The following is a 22919-nucleotide window of genomic DNA, read 5'->3' on the forward strand; positions in this document are numbered from 1 at the left end:
GGTCATCACTGATAATTAAGATAAAACCATTGGTTGAAAAGTTTGGATACTAATCAAGATCTACAAAAATTACCCAAAGTTTTAAGCAAATGAAAGATAAAAAATCTTTATTCAACTTTGGGTACCAATTTAATTTACAATCAAATGTCACTTCCCTCCCTTTGATTTATATTTTGTATTTTTCTCAAATTTTCTAATATATTTATATTAGAATGTTAAAAATTAATTGAACTAAACAAATAGCAACCTCTTACGTGGTACTTTTTTGTCTAAATTGTTCATTTGTTCTCCTCGAGTCTAGGACGTCAGATCTAAAGAAATTTCAAAAAGTCTCATAACTGACCAAAAAAAAAACGTTTTATCGTGCACCGTTAGAACTACATAGACATTTGTCTAAATGGTATTTTCTGAGAGTATATTTGTTAATAAATAGTCATAGTTGCTATTGTTTTTGCTAAATTAATACTATTAGTTTTAACTCTATTGTATGGCATTATAGAGAAAGGGAAAGGGTGAAAGGGAAATTTTATGTTATAAGACAATAAATATTGTTATTTATCTTAATTATAATAACAAGATCACTTTCAGCTTATTCCAACAACGAAATAAATTCGGGGGGAAATCACGAAACCTATACGTAATTTCAGCTGTCGTTTGAAGTCAATTTTTACTCCCCCCCCCCCCCAAAAAAAAAAAAAAGATTGGAGGTCCTTGCCTATTTGATCTGAAGATTAACTCCCAAATGAATTTTGAATTTTTACCCTCCCCCCCCGCCCTCAAATGAAAAAGCTTGGACGCCCTTGCATCAGCCCCCCCCCCCCCCGCCCCAATATTATTTTAAGATTTATTTCGCTTGTTGGTTATACCTAATTCCTGGATCGGATAAGTTCATAAGACGAAAATATGGAATAAATATATAAAAACGAGTAAAAATACGTCAGCCCCTTCGAATACATAATCCCTAGATGCTAGTGGTGTATCCACATGTTTCTTTTAAATAAATAAGACTTTTAATGTCTGTCCGTTCAGATTTAAAATATCGCTAACACTGGACCATTATAATTCTCTATTTCAGACAATCTTCACAGCTTTCCAAAATGGTTTTAGGCTATCCTCATTTACAAAATGGTTATATGCATTTTTCTGCTAGATACTAATAGCGAAGCCAATAGAAGAAGGTATTCAATTCTCGAGGGTTATATTAGCAAAACAACTCTAATTAATAGTTATTCATTAAATCGTATTATAGACAGCTTTCCTAGTATAGTAGAATAAAAATTATACTATTCATTACAGTTTTTTAAGCGTTATCCTCTTAGGATTTTTTCTCTCCCAATTTGAAAATTTTATAAAACAACCATCTCCCCGGGACCCCCCCTTCACCCCCCCCCCCCTCAGGTCAGTTAATTTGTTAGTCAACTTTTTGGTTAGGTTAGGTTATGGGCCGAGCGCTGCGTTTGCGGCTATAGTCATTATTTTGTAGATGAGGGTGGGGGGGGGGGCAATACAAATTTTCAAACAAGGAAAATAAATTCCTAACATAAAAAGGATTATACCGAGATTTTAATAAACAAACTTTAAATTACTTTAGTATATACAAGCAGCTGCGCCGCTACAGAGGCTTCACTGTAAAGGAGAACCATATCGGTTCAGTGGCTATCGAAATTCTTCGGTACTCACAAAAAGACACACATCCTATCCTTATCTGTTTTGACTTAAAATCACATCTTAAAATTCTTTATATTGAATATAATCTTTAATGGCTTAAATAAATTTTATATAAAATACTCATAAACTGCATATAATTATTTATTATAAAAAGTTCTAATAATTATACTCTTTTTACAAAAATATCACATATGTTTGGTAAACAAAATTAAGCTCTTTATAGTGCCTATAAAAATGACGTCATATTAGAATAGTCCATTTTTCTAATATGACGTAATTTGGGATTTTTTGGCCAAAAGTTTAAATTATATCCTCTTTTTTATAGGCATTAAATTTAAAAACTTTGGCTGAATCACGTCATATTAGAATAATGAACTATTCTAATATGACGTCATTTTTTATTGACACCACAAAGAGCTTTAAACAATATATATTATAATGAGATTCAAAGCAAAATCTTCGGATATTCTGCTGGGGTAAAATAGGGGTAAACTTGGTTGGTGTTAAAAACAAGCAAAGAAAATTACAGGAAAAATTACAAGAAAACCTTCCAAAAAGTTTACAAAAATTATTTAACAAATTTGAAATTCTGTTGGTATATATAATTTTCTAAAAAAATTACATCTTACATATAAAAAATGACGCCATACAATACAAACGAGCAATCACAGAGTAAATTACCCATGGCAGGCCAGTATATATTTTCATTGACCAATGGTTGTCCAGTATGACGTCATATTTAATAGGCACTCTTAAAAGCTTCTTTATTTAGAATGAAATTTTTGACATATTTGTTAATTTATTGGTCAATTTATCAGAGTACACATATATCTTTTTTTGTAATCATGAAAGGATAAGTTAATGGGAGAGCAATCAATTAATTCTACCAGTTTAAATCTAGGTGTCTTTTTATATACCAGATATCTGAAAGGATAAGACAATGGACAATAAATTGTTATATATTCCAATTAATGTACGACAAAATTACCCCTTCTGTAATTTACAATTATTGGTTGAAACGTTTGAACATTTAACTTGATGAACCAGCCAAAGTTCAAGAAAAGTCCCCAAAGTTGGTAAGTCAACGAATAAGAAAACGTTAATATAAAACTTTGGAGACTATTGTAATAAACAGTCCATTGCCCCCTCCCTCCCTGATTATATACCCTTGTTATCTTTAAACTGAACAATATAAAGTTTTTGAGTTGAGGTTTCTGGCGGATTCAGGTTATACAGGTACATCCAGTTTACCTATACAAATAATTAGAATTAATTCCAGGGCAAATATTAAAAATCAATATAGTGTAAACTTCTGTTAACCAGTAAACTTCTTATACTGCTGGCAAGAGGGAAAATTTGCAGGTTGCCAGCTACCAGGAAACTAGAATTTAGGGGAATATTCGAGATGCTGGATCCAGGAACCTTGTAATAATCCAAGGATCTAGGAAGCATTCGTTACCAGCAATATAACTGGACTTGGGCCAAAAATTTGTCCATAACTTTGACAGGAATAATACTTACAACATATTTTCAACTATAAAACACTATTCTTAGTTCAAAAACACAATTGAGAAATATTTTACAGTAAAAATTTTTAAAATATATTTTTATGCAAGTCTATGCAATGTCCTTTTATTGATTGTTATGTGTATTGAATATTTAGTCTATGATATCTATAACAGAAAGTAGCTTGATGTCTGTCCGTCCGTCTGTCTGTCCCTTAAAGGAACCATGCACAAAATATAATGCTTTAACTACTGAAGACTGCCACGAGTAGACCCAATACCCAAAATTTGAAGCCTCCAGCTTCAATTACAAAAAAGTTATAGACATTTCAAAATGATATTTTTAGTGCAATGAAAATTTTGAAAGTTTTTTATAGCTAATAATAAAAATTTCATTATTAAAATACGTCACTCATTAAGCTTATTTTTGGTAGAAACTTAGGATGCCAGTAACTGATAACATTTTTACAATAAAAACACCGTTCTTTATAGTACAAAGCAATTAGGTCCCCTGAACAACCAATCACAGCTGAGCATCTGTATTACTTACATTAGTTTCATTTTTTCCCGCTATAATTTTACGCTTACAAATGTAATTTAAACCGAATTTTTTAAAGAGATTTTGACTATGAAAAGGGGTGTTTTTATCGTAAAAATGTTATCAGTTACTGGCAGCCTAAGTTTCTGACAATAAAAAAGCTTTTAATTTTGCTTCTAGCCGACGTAATTTAATATTAAAATTTCTATCATAAGCAATGAAAACCTTTTAAAATTTTCATTGTACTAAAAAAATCATTTTGAAATGTCTTTCAATTTTTCGTTATTGAAGCTGGAGGCTTCAAATTTTGGGTATTGGATCTACTCGTGGCAGTCTATCAGCAGTAAAGGCGGTGTATTTCTTGCAGGTTTTCTTTAAGATCTCAGTAACCACTGAAATGATTGGATTCTACTATTCAGGGAATATACCTACTGGTCCTGTGGTGGTTTAAGGCTATTTTCTTGGGGGGCAGGACACCCCCAACCCAACCAAAAATTAAATCCTCCCCCATTTTTTTGGCAGTTACTTTAAAAGTAATTGTTGCGGTGCAACTTACCTCTTGGGGCAAAGCCCCTAGAGGCTAGGGGGGAAGCCACTAGCTTCTTATAATGTCCTAATGATATTAATCTATTTGTTATTACCATGTCCAAATATTTTTTTTTAAATGTATAAAAAATTAAATAAACTTACCCCTTGTGGTGGAGGAATGTAGGCACTCTCTTTATATTTCTAAATTATAACACAGAATAAATAAATGGCTTCTAGTAAATCAAAAACTTTCTTGGGCTTTTAGTAAATTAAGTTAATAAAATCTAATAAAAATTCCTACTTCTGGAATTGATTGAAAATCTTAAAAACTAATATTTTTCTATCCTAATTTAATCAAGAAGTGCTTAAAGTGATTTGTGTAACTTTAATGAAAAGAAGTAAATTAGAAAATAGTCCAAATGTGCTTTTATATTTAGTGCAGTGTGAAAAAATAAGATTATTTTTTCTATACCTTTTCTCGGTATGAAAGAAAATAATTTATAAAGAGGTTGAATTCTTTGGGATATCATATTCTCTATTCCAAGAGGGGCGAGTTTCCTCTAAAAAAATAATTCAATTATAAATATTTCTTAAATTAATTTCTTTAATGGGTAGCTTAGCGAAGGATAAAGATAAAACTATGAGAAATCTTAAAAGTCAGTTTTATCTAAGGTAGTTTTTTAAAGAAAAAAATGGTTGTGGTATTTTTTATCCCCCTACTTAATGGTATTTAATCTAACAAAAACCTGTACAAAGCCACACTACCTATTGTCATTTTTTGTCTTGTTTTTTTTTCTATAACTTTCCAATCAGTAAAAAATTTTACTTTAAAGACTAGAGCAGACTTCCTTAGGGTGCCAATTTCCAAATCCTTACTCAAACAAAACAATATTTTTACCCGTATCGTTCCAAATAGGTTTATATGTTCCATTTCCATACTCAAATGTTAGTTTTCCAGTCCTAATATTTTCAAAGAACATCCAGTCAAGGCCCTCTAAAACTGTACTTTCAACTTTATTTATTCAAATTAATAAAAGCTCAAATTAGCTTCAGTACAAAGAAGATCAGCAAAAAAGCTATTAAAGTTATCCTATTATAAAAAGTAGTAAGGTTTTTTAATATCAAGCTTAAGAGATATGATTTAGTTCTCACTTTGGGGGAAGCTTCACATAAATTCCGGAATGGTTTTGGCCAATTTTCTGAGCCCTTTAATGACTACGTCCCTAGATGCTAGGGACGCAGCCGCCAGTGAAGAAAAAAGAATTAGTAATTAATAATTATCATATGGTCAGAAATATAACAAATTAAAAAGAAATTTTTTTGGAAAAAAAAGTTTGAAATGACAGTCCTAGATTTGGTGGTTTATATGCCCCAAGTTTGTGGATCTGCATAAAAACACCAGTTTAAAATAAACAATTTATTTTCTTATTTTTCAGAACTGGAGTGGAAAAATGGAAGAAATAATTACTTTTTCTAAGATTTATATATTAAGATTTATTTTTGTTTATTTATAGATGGAAATTCAAAAATAACTATTTAATAATTTGTATAATTAGAAATAAATCCCATATTTTTAACTTAGTTTAGTCTTTGTGTTATATTATAATTATCTAATTTATCAATTTTGACATTAAGGATTTTAAATATGCACCAGACTATAGAATGAATACATTCATGTTAATTATTTGAAAGATATTTAAACCTTTTGCTCAAAAACCATCAAAATTTAGAATTTAATTTTTAAAAAAAAAATTATTTAAACTGTGTTCCTTTGATTGATGCTTTGCTGGATCTCCTTTATGTCCACAATCAATTGGCTGGCTACCACATCCATTATAGTGGACAATCTTAATAGATTGATTGATAAAAGGATAAGATATGTAGATAGATGGCTACATATGACTTACACACGCGTTATAGATATACAGAGAGATAGATATATATAGAAAGATAAATAGATATTTAGGTAGAAATATAGATTTATAAAAAGTATATCCTCATTCATTTGGCTGGCTACCCCTACCATTATAGTGGCCAATCTAAATAGATAGATTAATATATATGCATTAAAGTGTTAATGTATAATTAAACATTAGTTTATTTACCTTTAAATTTTTGAACCAATCACAGAAATGATAATCATCAAAATAGTGCTTTGTATCAAATCTCATCAACTAAAAGAAAATAAATCCTGAGGTGAATTCTTTAAAAAAAACTTTCGCCCCACTAAGATCAGTCTGCCCACTAAAATTTTAGTAAGGTAAAATCATCCCCTCTAAATTTTTAGTTTGCCTTACTGATTTTAGTGGGGCAAAAAGTTTGGATCTACTGCAGTTCACGGTAAAATATTGCTGGTAACGAATATTGCTAAAAATTTATGAATTTTAAAGGCTGCTAGCTGCCAAACGGCTGAACGTACAGATCATACCCGTACACCATTTTAAGCGGCATAAGGAGGCCTACAAATAATCTGGAATAGACAAGATCCAATGATGCACAGGGAAAGCTTCACTGAAGAATAACCGCGTAAAATAGGTCTTTTTCGCGCATTTCTCTGCACTGCAAGATAATTATGCATTATTGATTTATGGCTATTCCAGATTATTTGTAGGCCTTTTTATGCCGCTTAAAACTTTGTGCGGGCATGATCTGTACGTTCAGCCGTTTGGCAGCTAGCAGCCTTTAAAATTAATAATTTTTTAGCAATATTCGTTACCAGCAATATTTTACCGTGAACTGCAGTAGATCCAAAAGTTTTTTAAGAATTCACCTCAGTATTCAAACTCAGCTGCATGATTGTCTGCTAAGATATCTAATACCAGTGGCATCGCCTCTAGAGGCTTCTAGGGGCCCTTGACGTGGCGGAAGGTTGAAATCGACACCCCACTTCTTTTTCTTTGGGGGAGGGGCCTGATCCAGTGGAAATTAATCGTATTTGGTGCCATACTGGAATATTCGTTACCTCTAATGAAGTTTGTGCATTATAATGACAGGGAAGCAGGTAGAACAGCTCAGGGTGCAGCCAACCTAACATATATTCACAATCAAATAAATAGAATAACTAAAAACAAGTATTATTACATACATTTTTTTATTTGCTGTTTTTTGTAAAGGTTTAGTGATTTTTATTTTTAAATTAAATACATGTAACAGAAAATATTTATTATCCTGGACGCAACTCAAAAAAATTTGACACCCAAATTAACCAAAACAGAATTTTTAAAATAAATTGCTAAATTTGTGCGCGAAGTACTAAAATTTTTTTCACGCTACTTTAAAGACTTTTTAAAGGTGACAACCCCCTTAGCTGTTTTAGGGGTTGTAGACCCCAGTCAAGGTGAAGTGAAGACCTTCACCCATCTAATTAAAGTATAAATTTTACCTAAATTTGTAAACCAATCCTGTTCAGCTAACATATGTCTAAAAAGAGCTTTTGTTATTATAAATTAAAATTGGTTTTTTTATACTATATCAAGGAATTGTAAAATATGAACTAAATTAGTCAACTATTATCTGTTTTCCTGTATGGAAATTAGGTTATGCAATTTCAGATAAAAGGCTAAAATATAAACTTTTTAGACTTTTTCAATATAAAAACTAACTTACTCATACTCAAATTTTTCTAGCAGCCAAATCATATTTTTGGGCTCTAAATACCTAAATTATTAGAAAATGTAATTTTAAAATTTGTGATACAGGTAATTCTTAGGAATGTGGTTTAATAATATTTATTTAAAAACAAGGATGACAACATCAATAAATGCGAAGCTCTAAAATGGTAGGACAAACTTATAGAGTGTCAGACCTAAATGATCAGAATATAAATATGTAAGAGTCAAAGCAAAATTATAAGTAAATTTGTTGAAAAACGGCTTGATACAGGATAATGTTTATGGACATACTTACATTTTTAGTACTTGATTATATAGTTGCTTCCCTTATAATAATGTACTTTGTTGTCCTAGGAATTAATATACCAAAAATCAGATCAATCGGATAATTAGATGGCATAAAAATTTGTTGTTAAAAAAGTAGAAAAATCAACATGTTTAAAATGTACGTATGGACATACTGGTAATGCTTATAGAGTTGCTACGCTTTCTAAATCGTACCTAACTACTACAGAAATAACCATGCAAAGTTTTAAATCGATAGGACAATTCTAAAATATCTACTTTAACTAAAAAAGCTATCCGTCTCAGACGGACGGACTTACGGACCTACCCTAATTATAGAAAAGCTTATAAAAATAAAAATAAAACATTTCGAAGCTGTAACACAATCTTACTTGTTGATTTTGAAATAATTTGGACATTAGAGGGGATATCTTTTCATTTGGGTGTTTATATAAGTTTAGGTTGGAATATAGTTGTTGGTAGCCCCGCAGGGGTTATGCATGTATTTTCAAAAATGTAAAAGCTTGGACGTCTTTGAATACACCCATGTTTAAAATCAGGCCGTTCAGGAGAACTTAAGGGATATATAAAAAAAAATCTTTCAATAATTCTAATAAAATATTATAAAGTAAATGACGATTTTATTACCTATTGAATAGTTTACTTTGTCTCATTCTTTTAAAGTTATACAGCACAACTCCAGTATTAAATCCCTGAAATAATATTAATTTTTTTTTTTAAATCTTCGTCTGCACTGCTCATTAAATCCTTATGATAAAGTAACAGGATGTCTGTCTGTTTGTTAGTACCGATGGATCGCACTATCCGCTGAACCTACATGGTTCTCCTTTAGAGATTCAACAAAGTGAATTGATCTACACATACTCCAATTATAAACTTCAAACAACTGTAGAGGATTTGTATTCTCGCTCTTGATTGGTATATAGATAATAGTTATGTAGATACTGCCGATACTCTAAATTATTTGCTCTTTTATTTGTTATACAATATTTTAAATCACACACGCACACACTCAGGCGAGCGCCGCTTCACATACTCACATTACGCTTACACTTACACTTTTTTTTACTCACACGCGCAAGCACGCACACACACATACACTTCCTCTTTCCTTTACTCACATGCACACAAATACTTTTTCATTTTTATACATATACCCACACTTAAATTTTTCTTTATTTATGATTTTTTTATTACAATTTACTATGTTTTGTCAATTTCTAAAGTTTTTTTCATTGTCAAACGGCTTATATTCTACTTTTTGTTTTATCAATCCTTAATGTTTATATATATATTTCAAACATATAATCTACTTAATGATTTTATTTATTTTCATAAGTATAATTTTCTTTTTCTTAACTCCTATTTTAAACTAAATTTTTTTTATATCATTTGCCTGAAATGTTTTTTAAATGGAGCAAAATAGGATTCTGAATTTTGAATTAAACAGTAATTTTTTCTCAATTTTAAATAATGAAACGATAAATGAAGATTTATTGTTTAATCCATATGAAAATATTGATATAAAATGCCAATACTTTGATATTTGTAAAGTTATAAACCACTTAAAATCAAAGAAAGGTCTAAAAATTATAGGTTTAAATATTCAAAGCCTTCAATCTAAATTTATTGATTTTCAAGAATTTGTTGATGAATTCTTTAGGCAAGGTTGTTATCTTGACATTATATGCTTAGGGGAAATCTGGAATATAAAAAATGATGATTATGTTAATTTAAAGGGGTATGATTTTATATACAAATGTCGATCTCAATCTAATGGGGGTGGGGTTGGTATATATATAAAAAAAGGTATTGCATTCAAGGAAATAAAAGCTTTATCTAGATTTGAGGAAAAAATAATTGAAAGTTTAACTTTAGAGATTAGTATTGGGAAAAATGATAAAATATTTCTAACAAACGTCTATAGATCAAATTGTAAACATCCTAATCTAACAGAAAGTGAGCAGTTAGACAGGTTTATCAACTTGTTCTCTGACTTACAAGCAGATCTAAATAGCCGCAGATTCCCTTCCTATATTATTGGGGATTTAAATTTTGATCTATTAAAATTTGAGCAACATGATAAAACTAGATCACTACTTGAAAATAGCTTTGCAAATGGTTTCTTAGAATTAATCTCATTGCCAACTAGGATCACTCATACCAGTGCTACTCTCATAGATCATATTTATACCAATGATAATAAAAATAAGTTTGAGTCATTTATTATTACAGCAGATATTTCTGATCATTTCCCTACTTGCACTATTATTCTTGACAAAGTTAAAGAGTCTGGTCCTGTTTTTATTCAAACTCAAAATTTTAGTGAGGAAAATATTTCCTCTTTTAAACACGATATGTTAAATGCTGATTGGAGTTCAGTGTCTAATAATTACAGTGCTCAAGATGCATATAATACATTTTATAGTATTTTTAATGAGTCATACTCAAGACATTTCCCATTTAAAAAAGTTAAACTAAATAAAAACATTCATAAAGTTGAACCTTTTATGACAAATGCTTTGCTTAAATCTAGAAAGACAAAATTTGAGTTATATGACATTAAACTTAGAGAACCAACTCAAGATAACATTTCTAAATACAATGAATATAGAAAATGCTATAACAAAGCAATTAAAACAGGGAAAAAATTGTATTTTCAAAAATCTTTTGAAGAAAATAGGAATGATTTGAGAAAAACATGGTCAATATTAAGGGAAGCAATAAGGAAGCACAATGACAAAAGTTCAGTCATAACTGAAATTTTTAGTGATGGGGTTTGCTATAAGGAGGGGAAAGATATTTCTAACAAATTTAATGAATTCTTTACAACCATTGCAGATGATATAACAACTAAAATAAATCCATCAGATAGAGACTGCACTTATTATACCACTGCATCTGACTCCATATTTTCATTTACTCATATTCAGCCTAAAGATATAGTAACAATTGTAAATGGTCTAGAGTCTAAATCAAGCCAAGACATGCTAGGTGTTTCTAATAAACTTATGAAAAAAATCATTGAAAATATTGCTATTCCTCTCACTCACATTATAAATTTATCCTTACAGTCAGGCAACATTCCAAATGAGCTCAAAATAGCCAAAGTTTTGCCAATTTTCAAACTTAAAACAAAAGAATCTGATCTTTTAAGTAACATGTCTAATTATAGACCAATAAGTCTTTTGCCAATCTTTTCAAAAATCCTTGAAAAAATAGTTGCAAATAAACTTACTGCATATCTTGATGAAAATAACCTTATTTACAAACATCAATATGGGTTCCAGAAAAAAAAGTCAACCATACAGCCCATTTTTCATCTAATAAATGAAATTGTAAAGAATAGTAATGATAAAAAGTATACAGTTGGAGTTTTTTGTGATTTACAAAAAGCTTTTGATTGCTGTTCTCATAGAATCTTGCTGGACAAACTTTCTAAACTTGGAATCAATGGTACAGAATTGACATGGTTTAAAAATTACTTAGCAAATAGACAACAATTTGTTTACATAAACAATGAAAAGTCTAATATGAAATATATTAACAAAGGTGTACCTCAAGGATCTATTTTAGGACCCTTACTATTTTTAATTTATATCAATGACTTAGCTAAATGTACTACTCTATTTACATTACTTTTTGCTGATGATACCAGTTTTTTAATTTCGGGTAAAAACCTTCATGATATTATTGATATTCTTAATATTGAATTAAGAAAAATAACTTATTGGTTTAGAACAAATGAGTTAAACCTACATCCATCAAAAACTAAATTTATGATATTTACAAAAGATGAATCAACAATTGACTTTGATAGCATTAGTATTAATCTTAATCACAATAATGATAACCAAAATGATCCAAATTTGGTACACAAACTTTCATATGTCAACTCAAGGAGTGAAACTCCTGCAATTAAATTTCTAGGTGTTTATCTAGATCCTAAATTAAACTTTAAATATCATATTGATATGATAAATAAAAAGATTTCACGCTCATTATTTGCTATAAATGCTGCAAAACATATTATTGGTGGAAAAGCATTGCAAACTCTATACAATTCACTTGTCCATAGTCATCTTACATATTGTGCCCCTATTTGGGGAAGTGCAGCAGCATCAGCTCTTGATAAAATTGTAAAACAGCAAAAAAAAGCACTGAGAATAATTACCAACTCAAAATATAATGCACATACTACAATTTTATTTAAAAATTTAGAAATTCTTCCTGTAACTCAACAAATTGTCTATTCTAAATTACAATTTATGTTTGATTACGTTAATCATAGGCTTCCATGTTCTTTTGATAACTTATGGATTAGAAATAGCACAAGAACAACAAGAGTTCTTAGAAATAATCAACAGTACAATGTTCCATTTGTTAGACTTGAGACATTTAAAAAATTCCCTTACTCTGATCTACCAAAGTTATGGAATGAAATCATTATTCCTAATACTAATCCTAATCCTGAAAATGATAATAATGACGAGGTTATGTATACTTTTAGCACAGTTATGTCAAGAAAACAATTTTGTATGAAACTTAAAGATTTTTTGTTGGAAAAACTTAATTTTATTTGTAATAGAGAAAACTGTTCTGAGTGCATAAACAGATCTTAAAAATTGATTTCATAAAAAACCTAGTGATTTTTTTTAAAGGAGGGGGGGGGAGTTGTCTTTTTTTGTCGGGGAGGGGAGGGTTGAATACAGGGCAAAGATCAAAGTGGCATTCTATAAAAAGATATTATTTTGAATTGAGAAATTTCTGTTTTTGAAAAATAATAAAATAATAGAATGACAAAGTCTTGAAGTATTGCTTTTTTTCCTTTTTATGTGCTTTTTTCTTTCTTCTTTCTTTTTAAATAAAAACTTTACTTATTAATCTTCAATGAAATTTTAAAACTTAAAATATGGTATTAAAATTATGATCTATCTTATAATTTTTCCTTTTATACTCTCTTTGCTTTCATAATTGATTTATTTTGTTTTATTTTTCTCTAAAATCCTTTATCTATTTTTTTCATCTTATTATTTACTGATTTCTCTAACATAATATAAATGTTTATTTGTGTTTTTCTTTTTTTTACCATCCTTACAACTCAATTCAACTAAATTAAAGCTTCGATTTTCCCTTTAACATTTAATTTTTTTATGTTCTTTTTTTCTTTTTGTCTTCCTTAAAAAGGGGCTTCAGGAATCAAATACACTATCCCCATTTTGGTCAAGATAGTACTCCTGTAGCTCCTGGTGCATATCCTGAAAATTTTCCTTTTCCACCAATTTATATTTAGTTAATAATTAAACTCTTAGTATATATTATTTTATTTTTATGAGACTAAACATCATAATGTAAACTCTAAATTGTCGATAGATAGCAGCAATTTAGAGTATTGTATGTGCTATCTCCTAAGCTAGGGGGTACCTAGCAGCACCAAATAAACATTATTATTATTATTATTATTATTATAGGGTAGCTTCTTTTAGGTCCTGGGAAGGTTTATAACTATTTTGAGGGAGGGTACAAACACCCTCTTAAGAGAAGTCACCCCTAGAAGAAAATCCCTCCCCCCCAAAGAACAAAATTAAGAGGCCTCTAGGACGAACCCCAAACTGTCCCAGTTTTGAGCAAGACGATTCCAGTTACGTCATATACGTCTCGGGAAAGAAAAAGGGAAGGGGGGAAGAAAATCTCTTCAAAAGAGATAGGAGAAAAGGAAAGATATTTTTCCCCCCTTCCCTTTTTATATGACGTCACAGGAATCGTCTTGCTCAAAACTGGGACAGTTTGGGGTTCGTCGGCCTCTAGAGGCGAAGCCGCTAGTATTAAAGTAAAATACAAGGGGACATGAGCTATATGTATTAAGAGATATAAGTTTTCCAAAATTTTAATGTAGGGAGTAGATTTGAAATCTGCATCAAATTTTAAGGATTTTTTTAAAAATTCGTTTTTTGTAAAATTCTTTATCTAAAAGCGAAAATACATTTTAAGTTAATTAATTTTGACCAATAGGATAGGTGGATTTTAAACTACCTGCGCTCTAATTGGTTGAATGATGTACGACATCCAATCAGAGCGCAGATTTTTTAAATCCACCAATCACAAATGCCAAAATTAATTAACTTAATTTGTATTTCCGCTTTTAGATAAAAAATTATACAAAAAACGAATTTTATAAAAAATCCTTAAAATTTGATGCAGATTTCAAATCTACTCCCTACATTACAATTCCGGAAAACTTATATCTCTTAATATGTATCTCTGCTCGCAGTGCGGTGACCCTGGCTTGATTTTGTATTGGGTCTTTGGAACTAGATAAAAGCGTCGAAAATATAAACACAACCAAGTCCCTACAAAAGTATAGAAATCAATATGCTAGCAGATGAAAAGCTTCTTCACCACTTGGGGCAGGTAGTTGTCTAAATTAAACATCTACACTTATACAATTATTCTTTAACCCATGTTTTGAATATCATCTTATCTAAGAGGTAATAGGATACTTAACTTACTCTCCAGATTATGATAAAAAAAACTTTGTAGAATAAATTATTGGTGGAAAATTCTGGACACTGTTGGTTTGTACATAAATCTAAAGTGAAGGTTTTGCATGTGTATTTATTTCGAAGTATAGGTTCTATAAAAAGCTTCAAAACTGAATGCTACCTGAAAACGGCCAGCTGTTCCATAAACAGTGCCTGGGTGCTTTTTAGTGTAGTTGTCACCTAGCTTATGCCTGAACAAAAAAAATCTATTTGTAATGGATTTATAGTAAATCAGTTACTCTAAAACTAGATCAACTAAACATTCCTATAAGCCATATGCAATATCCATGTCTAGGTGAGGAATAACCATGGAATAACATGCACTGGTTGGAAAAGTAATCAAAATATATCATTTACATAAACCTTTCCTGGACCTTAAAGAAGCTTCACTGAAAAGAAGAACCACATCGATTATCAAGATCTTGAGCTTCATACAGACATCCTGTTACTTACAAATAAGTAGAATAAATTTGTACTACTTGTTTACAAGCTTATTGTAAATTCACATTTGTTAAAGAGAAAAATTAATTTAGTTTTTGCAATGATTTTTTGGTCATTATTATTCTTGATATGTTTTTGATCCAACGAGTAATGTATGCTAATGTCGTATGGGTGAGTTGCACCTGGACTGAACAGTCAACTTGTCAACTCAAGGCCAGACTCTTGGTCCTTCACCTCATACCTGTGGTACAGTACATTACAGACAACCAACTCTCTGTGATGCACGACCTTTGTCTGAGAAGTCCTAACTGTGCATGGTAACGAGTTGCGCCTGTTTTGGGCCAAGGCATTCCCCCCACTCTAACTATTTACGTCGCGCATCTGACATAGTAGCAGTGGGAACCATTTTTAACGTCTTTAGTTATGACGTGGTGTCGGACCGAGATTCGAACCTAACACCTTCCCGACGACGAGCGGATGCGCTACGTGATAAGCCACGGTCGCGGGTTGATCCAACGAGTAAAATAATATTTTTATAATTTACACTGTATTTTTACAAGGTTATCATAAAGAGAAAATTAAATTTTGTTCTTGCTATTGGTCATTATTATCCTTGATGTGTTTGAAGTATGTTTTGATAATGAAATACTTACATGTACCATGGGCTAAGATCATTTCCAATGCCCAAAATTTCTGATGGTTTAAAATAATTGAACTGGTCGTCTAATTCTGCTATGTCTATGTGGAATTCTAAATCTTGCGCATCTAAGGCTATCATTCTAAATTTAAATAGATTATGAAAGGTCAATAATTAATAGTTATTTATCGTATCGTATTATGGACAGCTTTCCGCCGATATTAAAAAATCTAAGATTTAAACCAGTTATGTTGGCCCTGAGGGGCCGAAAGTCTGGGCTAACAAAACTAGTATTAAAATCAAGATTTTTTATTTTATTATCCATAGAAAATTGTCTGTAATACGATGCAAAACATACAATATACATAGTATTTTAGTATGGCTCAGATCCGGTTCTAATCCAGAGGATATAGATCGGTTTTGAAGCCATACAAGACTAGAAAAGTATATCAAATAAATGGTATAGAATTTTGCTTTGTCAGTCTATGATAAAATTCTCATTCATATCTAGAAAGACAGACGTGTCAAGCTTTTTATAGTGACTATAAAAATGACGTCATATTGGAATAGTTCATCATTCTAATATGCCGTAATTCGGGATTATTCAGCCAAAAAATTAAATTTATCCATTTTTTTATAGGCATTAAAATTTAAAAACTTTAGGCCGAAAATTCCTAAATTACGTCATATAGAATAATGGACTATTCTAATATGATGGTTTTTTGATAAAGTGATACTCGCAGCTAACTAAAATAACGATACCCTACCCCCAACCCCCCCCCCCCCACCTCTGTTACCTCATCCCCTCCCTTCCTTCTGGATGAATGAACTAATAAATGAGCTTCATATTAGCAACAAAAATTTACGACAAATCTTCCCCTGTCATTTTATCCACTAATTCTTTATCCATTTTTCTAATTTACCTGTCCAGGCCAGTAAAAGCCAGGTGATACAATGGAGCAATGAAGAAAAAGTCATGGTTATATTTTCCTTTCTCATCTAAAATTCAAGAAAAGTTATTTATCGCAACATATTATAGACAGCCTTCGGCCCCTCAGGGTTAACAAATCTTTTTTTTTTAAATATTAGTAGAAAGTTGTCTGTCATTAAATTATATACATGATTTTTTATGGCTGAAAACCGGTTCTAATCTAGCCGGATACATTCGGTTTCGAAGCCGTACTGGAAAATATTGTTTTAGATATCCGCAGTAAACTTTTATTTTATTCACTTTTAAATCATTGAAAATATATATAATTTTTGAAACTTTAGATAAATAAGGGAGAGAGTGGACATTAGACTGTAAATTAAACTGGTACATAAAGTTTTATATAATTTTATTATCTCACTCAAAACTTTGGGTACTTTTATTTAATTTTATTCTTTTATTCTAATTAATGTATGTTCAGTATCCGTCCATCGTCTTATCCCTTAATAGACTCATATATAAATGTAAACTAGAGTGATAACTGTTGCATGGAGTTGGATGATGTCCGATATAATGTTACTACTTTACAGGGTAGCTGCTCATGAGCCTCTGGAAGGTTTATAACTATTTTGGGAGAGGAAAAAATCACCCACCCTAAGAGAAATCACCCTTAGAAAAAAATTTAACCCCCTTACCCAAAAAAAAATCCCCTAAGAATTCTTTTAAAAACTGAAATTATAAATATCGGTGTCGTCAACCCCCCCCCCCCCCCCCCCGATCATATAGAGAAAATCCCCCAAGAAATTTTTTACTTTCTCTTTTTAAACCTAAAATAAAAGATTGGGTTATCGAATTCAACCCACTTCGATCAAGTGCACCTAGAGGCCTCATGGGGGGGGGGGGCATATCCGCTAGTATATGATTAAGTTTAAAGAATGAAATGTATACCTGTCTGGTTTAAATGTCTGTATGTATCAGTAAATTCAGGCTTTTTGGCTTTAATCTGCATGTAGTCAACTAAAATAAAAAAAATTTAATTGTTAGAGGTTTATTTTATATTCAGATTTAATTTTAGGATTTTTTTCCAATCCTATCTCAATTTGAATGTAATTCAAGAGTCTCTAGATGCTAGTGGCGAAGATCAACGGAAAATTATATTATCTCCTATCAATTTCCTGTTAGTTGGAAAGGTTTTTATAGTGCCTATAAAAATGCCGACTTACCGTTGGTCAATTGGCCGCCTGCCATTAGTAATTTAGTCTGTGTATTGGCCTATTATAAGTCAGTTGTATTGTATGGCTTCATTTTTAATAGGCACTTTATTAAAATTATTATAAAATTATTCCTATTGTAAAACTGATGAGCAAATAACGAGGCCAGTTCAGACAGCAATAATTGTAGAGTAGCTGTGATGCTAAATCTTACCCATGGTGAAGTAGAGAGGAATAAGGAATAGATCGTGAAGGTACACATTCTGAAATAATAATAATTCAATAAGCAAAGCACTAGAGTAAAACACTAGAGGGAGAAAGGGTTATTTTAGATTTTTTGCTTGTTGGTTATACCTATTACTGTAATGGAGCTATTAATTCAAAAGTCTTTAGTGCAAAAACTTTTTCGGCTAGCATATAGCTTTTTAAAATGTTATACTTACCGTTATAACAGACATAGAAAGCTTCTTCATAATAATAGATCCTATCAACATGCCAGCTTGATATCTACTAAACTCATCCGTCACTAAAATAAGAAAATAGTATTATGCTATTGGTATTTTGATGCATGATCAACTATCTGTAACAAAAATCCCGAAGATGGCTGGGTCAATTGTGATGTGCTTTAATTGTTCTTGTTATGAACAAGGATGACAACACCAATAAAAGCGGAGCTCTGAAACGGTATGACAGACGAACATTAACTCTTAAGAATTGTCAGAACTGATTTCACAATTTACAAAATAAAAATATAAAGTTTTGTCAAAATTATTGGTATATTTGTTGCAAAACTTCTTAAATACAGATTTCTGTTAAAGGACGTACTGACATTTTTAGGACTTGATTATAGAGATGCTTCGCTTGTACTATTGTACCTTATTGTAATAAGAAACAGTAATCCAAAAATCTGATCAATCAGATGATTATATCACATAAAAAATTGTTGTTAAAAAAGATAAAAATCACCATGTTTAGAATGGACGTACGGACATTCTGGTAACAATTATAGAGTTGCTATGCTTTTAAAATCGTACCTAACTACTGCAGGAATCATCATGCAAAGTTTGAAATCGATAGGACAATTCTAACTTGCCTAAATTAACGAAAAAAGCTATCCGTTACGTATGGACGGAAGTACGGACCGATCCTAATTATAGAAAAGCTTCACTTTTTAAAAAGAACATGTGTTTTAAGAGCTTTTTATCTGTTAAACATAAGTGCAGATGCTTGCTGTACTGTAAAGAAACAGTACCCGGGTTTAGATTTAAATGAATATAAACTAACTCACCTACAATCCAGTGTAAAGGTTTTGTTTCAGCCTAAAAAATAAAAATTCTTAAATTACTCAAGCGGGTTTGACAAGCTCCATGATAAAAAGTAATGTATAATTTACAAAATTTTAATCCATATAATAAAGTAAAAGGATGTTTGTCTGTCTGTCTGTTTGTCTGTTTGTTTGTACCGAAGGATCTCGCTAACCGCTGAACCGATCAGGTTCTCCTTAACAGGGTAGCATCTCATAAGTCCCAGGGAGGTTTATAACTATTTTGGGGGAGGGTACCATCAATTTCTCAAGAGAAATCGCCCCTAGAAAAAATCACCCCTAAAAAATAATCATTACCTTATCAACTATTTTCTGGAAAAATTTTCTGGTTCCATTTTCAAAAATGAAATCTAAATTGAAAAAATAGTACAGTATTCACAGAAACTCCCTTTTATATTTTTCTTTCCATGCCTATCTTCTGGGAGTGGCTCTAAAGCCATGCAGGGCCTATAAATACAATGCCTTAACCTAACCTAACTAACCAACCTAAAAGTGTAAGGGGAGGGGGGAGGGTTTCTAATCTAGGAATTATCGAAAAGACCAAAGTGTATCAACAATCAGCTTTGTGACGTCATAAAAATGAAGGATTATCCATCTCTTTTTTTATGGATTTTCTTTCCCACTTCTCCTCTCATCTCCCTCATTTTTATGACATCACATGCTGATTTTTGACACACTTTGGTCTTTGTCGAAAATATCCAATATATAATACAAATCATGTCAATGAGAAACAAATTAGACCTATGAAATTTATTTAAGGTTTTTTTAAAACTCTATAAAACCATATTAGATATGTGTTTTCATTGCGGATTGGATGATGAGGTGAAAAAAAATTACAAAGTGTAAACTTACCAAAATTAGGCTTCAACTTTGGGTTGACAATGATTTCAGCCACATTTACAGCATCTTTTGTAGGACTACAAATATTATAATAATTAACTTTGCTATAAATAATACTTTTTCTGTAGGTTTCCTCAATTTTCATTATGTTTTTCAATCAATAATCCAAGCCAAAATAGAAAAGAATTCTATAGTATTATACAGTAAATTAGAAATAATTTAAGTAGGATTAGTTGGATTTTTATTGTTTTTTTTGCAAATATTGTCCATAAATCAGCATCTTGAAATATTGTTTTTGAATATTAAAGATTTGCAAAGTTAAATTACCTTTTTACGTCTGCTACACTTGTTAAAACACCATTTAGAAGAAGGGAAATTTTGTCCACATAGCCCTGATATTTTTCCCCTGTGGGCTGAGGGGAAGATTTGTCTTGAAAATTTTCTGTTTTATATTCAGTATGAATTTTATTTGTTTCCTCTGTTTGCTTTTTCTCCTTTAATAATTTATCCAGTTTTGTCTAAACATAAAAAATACTTTATTAGACCTCTCATTCACTAACTAATTTCTATCTTTTCTCTATCTTTTCTCTATCTTTTCTCTATCTTTTCTCTATCTTTTCTCTATCTTTTCTCTATCTTTTCTCTATCTTTTCTCTATCTTTTCTCTATCTTTTCTCTATCTTTTCTCTATCTATCTATCTATCTATCTATCTATCTATCTATCTATCTATCTATCTATCTATCTATCTATCTATCTATCTATCTATCTATCTATCTATCTATCTATCTATCTATCTATCTATCTATCTATCTATCTATCTATCTATCTATCTATCTATCTATCTATCTATCTATCTATCTATCTATCTATCTATCTATCTATCTATCTATCTATCTATCTATCTATCTATCTATCTATCTATCTATCTATCTATCTATCTATCTATCTATCTATCTATCTATCTATCTATCTATCTATCTATCTATCTATCTATCTATCTATCTATCTATCTATCTATCTATCTATCTATCTATCTATCTATCTATCTATCTATCTATCTATCTATCTATCTATCTATCTATCTATCTATCTATCTATCTATCTATCTATCTATCTATCTATCTATCTATCTATCTATCTATCTATCTATCTATCTATCTATCTATCTATCTATCTATCTATCTATCTATCTATCTATCTATCTATCTATCTATCTATCTATCTATCTATCTATCTATCTATCTATCTATCTATCTATCTATCTATCTATCTATCTATCTATCTATCTATCTATCTATCTATCTATCTATCTATATATCTATCTATCTATATATCTATCTATCTATCTATCTATCTATCTATCTATCTATCTATCTATCTATCTATCTATCTATCTATCTATCTATCTATCTATCTATCTATCTATCTATCTATCTATCTATCTATCTATCTATCTATCTATCTATCTATCTATCTATCTATCTATCTATCTATCTATCTATCTATCTATCTATCTATCTATCTATCTATCTATCTATCTACCTGAAATTCAGACTTGTACGCTTCCACAAAGTTCTCCTTTTTCCTCTCCGCCTCCTCCTCCATGTCTTGATATTTTTTATGTGCATATTTCTCCGGGGGCAGGGCCCACTCCACCCCCTTTCTTATAAGAGATTCAACTGATGTGCTTTTTTGTACCCCATTGTCCTTGGTCATCAATGGGTGGTTTTTAATTTCATTTGAAAATTCCCTAAACAAAAAAAATTTTCTGAACTAATATGGTCTTTTTGGGGATATTGATGTCTAAACTAAATAAAAACAATTAAATTATGTATGACTGCTAGATTAAAACTTGGGTTAAGTCATGTCAAATATATGGATGTGAACATTTATAAAAGAGAAGTTCAACAGATGGGACCGACGGACAAACGAACATAATTAGATATTTGGTATTATTTTTAGAAGCCCTGAACAAAACTTTTGTACAATCTACCTACTAGTACTATAAGAAAGATACAAACTTATTATTAGTTATTTATCACATCGTATTATAGACAGCTTTCCACGGATATTAAAATGATAAAAAATATAAGATTGAAACCTGTTTTTTTAACCACAAAGGGGCCGAAAACCTGGTATTAATTTTATGATTTCTATTTAAATATTTGTGGAAAATGTGTATATTACCGTACTATGCATGATTTTCAATATGGCTGAAAACCGGTTCTAATTCAGCGGATATTAATCAGTTTCTAAGCCATACTGGAAAATATTTTTTTTGTCAAAATAATTTAAGCAAGGCTCATATAGATAATACTTACTTTATTCTATAATCATATGTATTGGCTAGATTATAAAAAATAAAAACTCCCACTAGCAAGGGTAAATATTTTGCCGTCTTTAACACATTTTTAATCATTTTTGAACAGTAGCTAAATCGACTAACGACTAAAATTCACATCTGAAAAAAAATTTTATTAAAGGCTAGAAAAGTCACACTCACATATAACAAAAGCAATGGATTTATTATTAATGGGATCTTACATCAGATTAAAAAGTGCTCTAATAAAGTGAAACTTGTAGCTGGCTAAATTAACAATCTCCTCCTCTTCTACTGGATAAACTAACTAATCTAAAAGTGATGTCCATGTTAGCAACCTAAATTAATGATAATTTTTCCCTGTCAAAATATCCACATATAACCCAAAAAATCTACATCCCCTCAGAAAAGTTATCTTTTAAAGTAATTAATATAGCAAATACGTATAGTGAATGTGTGTGTTTGGGGGGGGGGGGGAGGGGAGGTAGGTAACCCTCGTCCTATTAAACAATAAATACT

The 22919-nt window shown here is 30.6% G+C and overlaps 2 protein-coding genes across 3 annotated transcripts in view; both read right to left on the bottom strand.

The window, feature by feature from the left end:
• Positions 1 to 22919, bottom strand: part of LOC145334130 (uncharacterized) — a 141854-nt gene that overhangs the window by 20781 nt on the left and 98154 nt on the right. The gene's annotated exons all lie outside the window — the stretch shown is intronic.
• On the bottom strand, positions 1797 to 22543 carry LOC145333758 (uncharacterized). Its single transcript, XM_080178984.1, has 20 exons — positions 22402 to 22543; positions 21623 to 21830; positions 20407 to 20597; positions 20092 to 20156; positions 19537 to 19589; positions 19204 to 19234; positions 18359 to 18441; positions 18130 to 18178; positions 17653 to 17721; positions 16700 to 16775; positions 15793 to 15918; positions 14820 to 14889; positions 8784 to 8848; positions 7846 to 7896; positions 7622 to 7659; positions 7202 to 7266; positions 6345 to 6413; positions 6009 to 6086; positions 4402 to 4440; positions 1797 to 2919 (listed from the first exon to the last, which is right to left on the bottom strand). Exons 1-20 carry the CDS (start codon positions 22497 to 22499, stop codon positions 2827 to 2829), a joined length of 1617 nt encoding a protein of 538 aa, XP_080035110.1. The 5' UTR covers positions 22500 to 22543; the 3' UTR covers positions 1797 to 2826.

Source organism: Acartia tonsa, chromosome 12 (genome assembly GCF_053477335.1).
Source record: "Acartia tonsa isolate MP-2025a chromosome 12, ASM5347733v1, whole genome shotgun sequence".
NCBI lineage: Eukaryota > Metazoa > Arthropoda > Copepoda > Calanoida > Acartiidae > Acartia > Acartia tonsa.

Bases quoted from the DNA above. Each gene is read 5' to 3' on its own strand.
- LOC145333758 (XM_080178984.1), bottom strand. From the start codon at position 22,499: ATGATTAAAAATGTGTTAAAGACGGCAAAATATTTACCCTTGCTAGTG. The intron at 21,831-22,401 runs GTAAGTATTATC...TTTTTTGTTTAG, and splicing joins ACATATGATTATAGAATAAA to GGAATTTTCAAATGAAATTA. The intron at 6,414-7,201 runs GTAACGAATATT...ATTTTCTTTTAG, and splicing joins ATGCACAAACTTCATTAGAG to TTGATGAGATTTGATACAAA.